This window comes from Hypanus sabinus, chromosome 11 (genome assembly GCF_030144855.1).
Source record: "Hypanus sabinus isolate sHypSab1 chromosome 11, sHypSab1.hap1, whole genome shotgun sequence".
Taxonomy (NCBI): Eukaryota; Metazoa; Chordata; class Chondrichthyes; order Myliobatiformes; family Dasyatidae; genus Hypanus; species Hypanus sabinus.
Window position 1 is genome coordinate 14462050 of NC_082716.1, and position 9121 is coordinate 14471170.

Below are 9121 nucleotides of genomic sequence, written 5' to 3' on the forward strand. Positions count from 1 at the left end.
TCTCTATACCTTCGACTTCCTCATTGCCAGTTTCACCCTCACAAGTTTCAACTGTTCCACAATATTCAACAATTCCAACTTTCTGGCATCCCATAATGCCTCTGAAGTTGATTCCCTTAAAAATTTGTCAATCTCCATCTCAGTTGGTTTCCTTTATGGTTTTCCACACAACCAGATCAGATACGGGAATTTTTACTCCGAACAATTCACCAGCCCCCAATTTGTTAATCAAATCCCAGATGAGCCCCCAATTTGTGACGTACCCCGTAACTGGATTACCAAAACAGCAGAAATGGAATACACGTTGGAGTCTGTAATTACTAATAACTAATAAAGTTTATTAGCAAACTAAGTAATACAGTACAAAATAAAATGCAAATATGTATATATTACAGGTTAGCAAATATATATGTATAAGTATATATACAGAAGTGTGGTAAAAGGAATCAAAAACCAAGCTCTTCCAAAGTTTAGGGGTAAATGAATAGTCTTAGGAGATGATGAAAGTTCAGTTCAGTTTAGTTCAGTTCAGTTTAGCTTAGGTCGAAGTAGTTGCTAGTGTAACGTTGGAGAGAGAGAGTGAGAAAGAGAGAGAGAGAGTGAGCGAGATGTAAGCAGCTGCAGCAGGCAAACATTCCATTGTCTTCTTGTTTCATTGTACTGATGTGGTCATTCGGATATGACCCTCTGTTCTCAGCTAGACCGTACTTCCGTGGTGGACTCGTCACTCTGGCGTGAGTGGACGCACACACGAGCCCCCACCGGTCCTACCGTCACACTGTGAGCTTTTGTGACCAATCTCCCGATTCGGTCCTCCAAACCCCCACCTTCCTGTGGGTGCACAACACTCTTGCAGAGACTCGTGTCGTGTCTGCTGGTGTCTTAGCAGACCCATCTTTTATCTCCCCTGACGAGGTATCAGCCATACATCAACTGATCCTGTCCATGTCCATCAAACTGGCCACGCCCTCCTGTCTCAACAGGCAACTGGCATCACTCTGCTGTGTCAGCAGATAACCACACAAACAGGCCAAATGTCCTTGGTGTTAAAGTCAACAATTAGCGAAGAAGCCATAATACTAAATCATTCATTTTAATCCTTGTCTCTCTCTCTCTCCCATCTGTGTTGCATAACTCTCCCTCCCCCTCTGTTCTTCATCTCTCTCTCATTAGCAGTACCAGTTCACAGGGAGGTCAGTGTCCAAAAGCCAGCCTCATTCTTCTGACATTTTAAAGTGATTGTACACAGAAAATATGAACCCCAGGGGTATATAACACCCCCCCCCCCCCGATTTTTAGGAATTTTTACAGTGTGTAAAAATTAAACCATGCATGCACATTACAGAGTCTAATATGGTGTACAGATAGTTATTAGTCGACAGAGTAATATATAGGATTTTTAAAACTAACACCTAGATAAACAATCAGCAATTACATTGTCAGTTCCTTTTATATGTTTTATCTTCACATCAAATTCTTGCAATAACAGACTCCAACTTAATAACTGACTATTTTTATTCTTCATGTTAGTCAAAACTACCAATGGGTTGTGATCAGTATAAACTATCAATGGCTTCTGTGCTGGACAAGTGTAAACCTAAAAATGCTGTAATGCCAGAATAAGTGACAGTAATTCTTTATCTACAGTGGAATAATTTCTCTGGTGCACAATGAACTTCCTAGAGAAATAAGCAACTGGGTGTTCAATTTTATCCCAGCCTTTCTGCAGCAACACTGTCCCTGCAGCTTCGTCGCTAGCATCTGTTGCTAGGGAGAAGGGTTTTGAAAAGTCAGGTGCTTTTAACACAGGGTGGTGACACAGTATAGTTTTCAGACTCTCGAAAGCTTGTTGACAGGTGTCACTCCACACAAATTTCTTACTCTTTTGCAAGAGCTTAGTAAGAAGGAGGGCAATATCTGCAAAGTTCTTACAAAACTTCCAATAGTACCCTACCCTCTTATCAGTCGGGAAGGGAACTTCAGAAATAGCCTGTACTTTAGCCTGCACAGGAGCCAGCTGCCCCGGTCCTACCACATACCCCAGGTATGTGACCGTGGCATGGCCGAGCTCACTTTTGGTGAGGTTCACTGTGAGATTTGCCTCAGACAGCCATTTAAACAGTTTTTCTACCAGCTTGCTTTCCTCCAAGGTCACTCTGTAGGGATGCTGCTTAATAGCCTGGACTGAATTTACAATGAGATCATGCATTGCACAGCCTTAGAATATCAGGGAATAAACGTTTATACTTGTCAATTAAGCTCTTCAGTTGTTTTTGCTGCTTTGACTGCGAATGTTGAATTTTTCCATCAGTATTTTCCAAAACATCAGACTTTCTGAGTCTTGTGAAAACTACAGGGTGTTCAGTAAAATGAATTGGTAATCCAGTAGTAGACATGACAATCTCCTCCATCATCATAACAGTACTCACTGCTGCAGGGTAGGAGTCATAATAACCCTTAATCATATTTTCATTCTGGTCTGACCATTGCTCTCTCAGTAAGGTCAAAGGTGATACAATATGCTTAGCTCTCAACTCTTTCACTATCCCCTGGAATGTTCTTGATATAAAGTTACTACCCTGGACAAATTAGCTTCCTTTAGGTACACCTACCAGTGTAGAAAGTGCTTTTACCACAGTCTTGGTCTTGATGTTCCAGAAGGGCACCATTCCATGGAACCTAGACACAGCACACATGATGGTTAACAGATACTCGTAGCTAGCTGCAGTCTTTGGCAATGGGCCCACACAATCCACTGTGACCCTGGAAGACGGTTCACCAAGAACAGGTATCGGCCTAAATGGTACTGCTAGGTACTGGATTAGGTTTTTCTACACTCTGACAGGTATGACAAGCCCTGCATAAGTTCACAATAGCCTTCCTTAAATTAGGCCAGTAGAATTCCTTCTCACTTCCATTTACTGTCTTTTCCACTTCAAATTGTCCACATAAGGACATATTATAAGCCACGTTTAAAATTTCAGCGCTGTAAACTTTCGGGACCATCACTTGATGTTCAGTTGCCCAATCCTCATCTGCAAACTCAGTAGGTAGTCTCCACCTCCTCATCAATACCCCATCTTTCAGGTAATATCCTGCTGACCCTCTCCAAACCTCCTATAAAGGAGCTGTCTCCTTTAACACAGTAATTTTAGAATCTTTACCTTGCTCTGCTATAAATTCAACCTTTGACAAAGACAAGCCTTTTTTTATCCCCCTTACTCTCCAAATCCTGCTGTAACATGAAAGGTAGAAAAGTCTCTGACAAACTTCCATAAATTAAACTCCTATCTCTGCTAACTGTGCCAGTATATGTGCACGGGTTGCCAGCCATGAGCTTGCTCGTTAGTCATTCTGCTGACTTAATTTCACCCTGGATAGCTGCCAATAATGTTTACCAAGCTCAACACCATCTCTAAACTTATGAAAACCACGTTTACATTCTGGAAATTCCCAAATAAACTATCTAATCTGTTTCTTCGACTTTTACTTCGATTCGTTCCCATAGTAACGCAGACAGGTGGCCTCTCAAAACCAAAACAATTTTTTTTCCTACATTGTCATCTTGAACAACTGTTCTCTGACCTTGGAGTGGTTTACTTTCAACTTCTAAAACAGAGTTTAACAAGCTGACACATTCTTCAACAGACCATTGTTCTGCAAGCAGGGTCAAAGGTCATGAAACCAGTCCAAACTTCTCCAGTTCTTTATTTAAAAATCCAGACACAGCTCCTTCCTCACTATTGTCCATTAAATTCACTTCACTAGTTTTCATCTCATCACCAACGTTTAGAACACCTTCTAACACAAGTGACTGAGAATCCTCACTTTCCACTGGTGCCAGGGTTAACCCCTTACTCACTGAACCAAGTCCATCTGACCCAAAAGAATTGCATTCCTTTTCAACCAAGTCAGAAACCTTAGACCTTAACTGTGTTTCACCACAAGGTTCAGTACCCTATGAATTCACAGGTACCTCAACAACCTGAACGCAGGCAAATGGGACAGCTGCCTCTTCTAGGCCTTCAATACCAGTCCCAGTTTCAAATTCCATGTTCCCCTGATCCTCACAGTTACTCTCTGGGATACTCCTATCTGGAGTAAACTCAAACTTACCAGTTAAAACAACCTTGTCTGCTAACGCAGCAGACTCCCTTAAAGTAGCGGCATCCTTTTCATCTCGGAACGCCTTTTCATAATCGGGACACACTTATTAAATTCATCAATTACAACCAGCCCTTTCAAGCTATATACATCATCAATGTCAAACACTGGACCTCCCAGCTGCAATATTCTTTTCTTCCTCCCTTTCTTCTCTCTGCCATTCAGCCTTTTCTCTTTCCCTCTCTGCCTCCAGCTTCCTTATCTGGAACTCATGTTCCCATTTCCTCTCCCCCTCCTCCATCTGTAGTCTTTCCATCTGAAGCTGGAGCTCAAACCCGTTAGGTTTACTCTCGGGAAACATTTCCAGCTCCTCTTCGGAAAACACCCCCTCAGATACATAGTGGTCAACTATGGCTCTCTATACCTTCGACTTCCTCATTGCCAGTTTCACCCTCACAAGTTTCAACTGTTCCACAATATTCAACAATTCCAACTTTCTGGCATCCCATAATGCCTCTGAAGTTGATTCCCTTAAAAATTTGTCAATCTCCATCTCAGTTGGTTTCCTTTATGGTTTTCCACACAACCAGATCAGATACGGGAATTTTTACTCCGAACAATTCACCAGCCCCCAATTTGTTAATCAAATCCCAGATGAGCCCCCAATTTGTGACGTACCCCGTAACTGGATTACCAAAACAGCAGAAATGGAATACACGTTGGAGTCTGTAATTACTAATAACTAATAAAGTTTATTAGCAAACTAAGTAATACAGTACAAAATAAAATGCAAATATGTATATATTACAGGTTAGCAAATATATATGTATAAGTATATATACAGAAGTGTGGTAAAAGGAATCAAAAACCAAGCTCTTCCAAAGTTTAGGGGTAAATGAATAGTCTTAGGAGATGATGAAAGTTCAGTTCAGTTTAGTTCAGTTCAGTTTAGCTTAGGTCGAAGTAGTTGCTAGTGTAACGTTGGAGAGAGAGAGTGAGAAAGAGAGAGAGAGAGTGAGCGAGATGTAAGCAGCTGCAGCAGGCAAACATTCCATTGTCTTCTTGTTTCATTGTACTGATGTGGTCATTCGGATATGACCCTCTGTTCTCGGCTAGACCGTTCTTCCGTGGTGGACTCGTCACTCTGGCATGAGTGGACACACAAACAAGTCCCCACCAGTCCTGCCATCACACTGTCAGCTTTTATGACCGATCTCCTGATTCAGTCCTCCAAGCCCCTACCTTCTTGTGGGTGCACAACTCTCTTGCATTGTCTTGTGTTGTGTCTGCCAGTGTCTCAGCAGACCCGTCTTTTATCTCCCCTGATAAGGTATCAGCCATCCATCAATTGATCCTGTCCATGTCCATCAAACTGGTTACTCCCTCCTGTCTCAGCAGGCACCTGGCATCACTCTGCTGTGTCAGCAGAGAACCACACAAACGGGCCAAATGTCCTTGGCATTAAAGTCAACAATTAGCGAAGAAGCCATAATACTAAATCATCCAATTTAATCCTTGTCTCTCTCTCTCCCATCTGTGTTGCATGACTCTGCCTCCCCCTCTGTTCTTCATCTCTCTCTCATTAGCAGCACCAGTTCACAGGGGGGTCAGTGTCCAAAAGCCAGCCTCATTCTACTAACATTTTAAAGTGATTGTCCACAGAAAATATGAACCCTAGGGATACATAACACCAGAAGAAAGGAAGTTCAGCTTTTAGACAGTAGAACAGAAAGCAGATGACTGAAGCAAAAGGAAAAATACTGGAAATACCCTGCAAGTTATTCAGCCTCAAGAAAAAAGTGAAATAGTTTTAATATTTCTCTTCAATTCTAATAAGCATTTTAGAACATACCTGTGCCGTGCCATAAATCTGTAGTCGAGCTGTGTGCACAATCTCATCTATCTTAAAGTCACTGTTATTGTGACTCTTTCCACTGGGATCATGGAGAAGAATATAAGGAGTCTGTGTCTCCCAGGTGATGACAAAAGATGTGTCATTGCCAATAGCCTCATCGATAACAACAGTGCCATTTAGCCAAGTGTCATTGCCAATGTTTCTTCCTAGATTTTCAAGCTGGAAGCAAACAATATCATATTTTACCAAAAAGCAATTTTTAAAGGATGAGAATAATTGCATTGTAGTTCTCTGAAATGTTCCCACCTAAATAATTTGATGAACTTCAAAAACTGGTTGAGTTGCAGAAAAGATAGATAAAATAGCAAAAAAAAATTAATAATAAAACAGGAAAATACTGGTAACAGTTAATAGGTCAGCCAGCATTTGAGGAGTAAGGATCAAGTTAACGTTTCAGGCCCTGCTAAGTGTTTAAAGTATTTTCTCCCCTTAGCTTAAATTTTCAAGATCTGCAACATTTTGATCTTCATAAGCAATTTAGTATTATTTTAAACCTTGAAATCATGCCATTATCACATTAAGTAACTTAACCTTAAGGCACATTCCCAGATGTAACACAGATCTTTGGTTCAATTCAGGCATATGATTGGCCTGGGTTCATGAGTTTTTCTGTAGGGCATGAGTCTGGGCATGAGATTGGAAGTGAAGATGGCAAGCCTCATGGGCAGTTAAGGGGTAGGCCAAGGACTCTAGGAGCAGCTGAGATGGAGGTCAGTGACTCCAGAAGTGACCAAGTTTAAAACATGAGGACCTGGAAATAGGAGTGGTGAGGTGATTTGGCTTGTTGCATTCATTTCTACAATATTGGAATCTAGCTAGGACTTTACTAATAGATAATCCAACCTGGATGGCCTGTTGGCTGCTGTCACCATTTCCTGATGTCAATCCAGTGAAAGAATCAATTAATCCACTTGTATCCAGGTTATCAGTTGCTGCAAACTGTAAGCCCCCTGCAAAATTACAATGACAAATTTTAGGATCAACGTGGGTAATAACAATGATCTATGCTAATTAACAAATAAGCATCGTGAATTGTAACCAGATCCGTTAAATTAGGACTGAAACAGTTCAACACTTCAGTCCTGGCTTTCAGAAATTTTAGTACAAATTAAATACGAAGAAGTAAGAAATATTGGGTCAAAACTGACAAATGAATACCTGAGTCAGCCTCTTAAGACTGAAGTACCTTTCAGTGGAATATGAGGCGATATATATTATAACACAATATCTTCAATTACCTCAGTTTATTCCAGTCTTATGGTGCTCTCTGTGTGGAGCCTGCATGTTCTCCTTGTGACTACATGAGTTCCTCCATATACTGTGGTTTCCTCCTTATTATGCAGATCAGTAGATTAATTAGACATTATAAATTGCTCTTTGTATTTAGGTGAATGGCTGATTTTGGGAAGAATTGAATACAATGTGGGGAGAATCACTTATAGCAGAAGTTTACAACATTTTTTATGCCATGGTGCCTTACAGTTAACTGAGGGGTCCATGAGACCCAGGTTGGGAACTCTTGGATCTACAGTGAAATCTGTGCATAAATGGGATTGCTCTATGAACCAACATTGATCTGATGGGCCAAAATGGCCTCCTGCTTTGTTGCATGGAGATATATGAAAATATGGAGTCTGAACTGGAAGTGCAATGAAGCTATTCAGTTGAGAGCACTTATGGGTGCACAGCTAATGTGGTTTCACTACCAATAGCCACCTCATGAAAAGCAACACATGCTAAGATTTGGGACAACAATCAGAAGGACTTGAGTAGCTGGTAAAGGTGGTCAGTTAAGCAGATGGGGCAAATATATGGATACATTAACTTGTGAATTAAAATATTAATTTCTGTGTTTTATATGCTTTGTTATATAATTCCACTAATTTGTGTGAGCTGAGTAATCCTTTCATTGTACCTTTACAAAAATCTGTGTGATTTGACTTATGCACAAATGAATCATAGAAGGTTGCCAACTTCCTTCTTACCATTGCTGAACTGGGTTAGGATCAGGAATAAAATCAGGAAAAAGTAAGTCCCACCAGCTCCACACTTTGTATGGACTCCAACTTTAATGTTTTCACTTGAGGTTCCTTTGTTAATTGTTTACTTTATGCTGGCTATTTAACATAAACCTTTTAATAGCATCAAAACAAATAGTAAGGGGAATCCCCTAAAATAAACATGTGAAATGTTTGCATTCCTGGTTTCCAGGTACGTAATTGCAGATTTTTCAGCACGAGTTACCTGTCATGGTTGAAAGCTGCTCTAATTCTTCAGCTGCAGATGGTCCTAGTACAATGGTGTGGATTACAGCTCCACTTCCTTCCGCTTCTGGGAAGCAGGTGCTTATTTGATTATCTGTTCCATCTGTCAGTAAAATAATTTCATCACCCTTTGTAGCATTGTCATCACCATGAAGTACCTGCAACAATCAGAAGCCAACATGGAAAAAATGCAACACTTGAAGTTAGTAGAAAAGGCCCAACATTCTAGGCTTACCTGAAATCCAGCCCTAACCCAGCACAGATTCTCGTTCCCCCACTAGCTGATGTTGGTAACAGCTGTACAAGATGCTCCCTTATGGTATCATTATCAATCCTTTTTAACTGTATTTTAATGCTTGCATCATGGTTAAAAGTGACAATTCCAACTTGTGATCCTGTTTCAGCAATCTGCAGTAGGAATATCTCAGCTGCTTGTTGGAGCCTGACAATGCGATCCTCCTGTATATCAGAAAAAGAAAATTCAAAGTCCAGCAAAGCCTGTTTATCTTAAACTCCATATTTTAAGGAATTTAAAAAATAATGCAAATTTAGGTTTTTCCAAGCAGCCTGCATTGCTCAATGGGGTCTAATTTTTCCTTCATTGTTGCTCAATCCACAGACACTTGTGCAAGCTGAAAACCCATCACCTCACTCCACATCCATAGCTTGTCGGTGGTGGAGAGGAGTTTGATGAGTCATTAGAACAGCCAACCTTTGACATGTTCTTGCTGAAACTCACACAAGGGTAGGGAATTCAGCCCAAAATAGTAATAGACTATTATAAATAACCTTACCGAACCCATGCTTCCTGAGACATCAAGGACTAAGCAAACGACTC

General features: G+C 40.7%; 1 protein-coding gene across 2 annotated transcripts; it reads right to left on the reverse strand.

Annotated features, from left to right (window-relative positions):
• Window positions 1–1753: 1753 nt before the first annotated feature.
• On the reverse strand, window positions 1754–8734 carry LOC132401539 (calcium-activated chloride channel regulator 1-like). Of its 2 annotated transcripts, none has more exons than XM_059983560.1 (4): window positions 8264–8734; window positions 6863–6969; window positions 5957–6178; window positions 1754–2679 (listed from the first exon to the last, which is right to left on the reverse strand). In XM_059983560.1, exons 1-4 carry the CDS (start codon window positions 8268–8270, stop codon window positions 2599–2601), a joined length of 417 nt encoding a protein of 138 aa, XP_059839543.1. In that variant the 5' UTR covers window positions 8271–8734; the 3' UTR covers window positions 1754–2598. The 2 variants fall into 2 exon arrangements, 1 of the variants encoding a protein (XP_059839543.1); XR_009514604.1 differs by lacking the exon at window positions 1754–2679 and having other exon boundaries at window positions 5983–6178; window positions 8264–8441; window positions 8519–8732.
• Window positions 8735–9121: the final 387 nt, after the last annotated feature.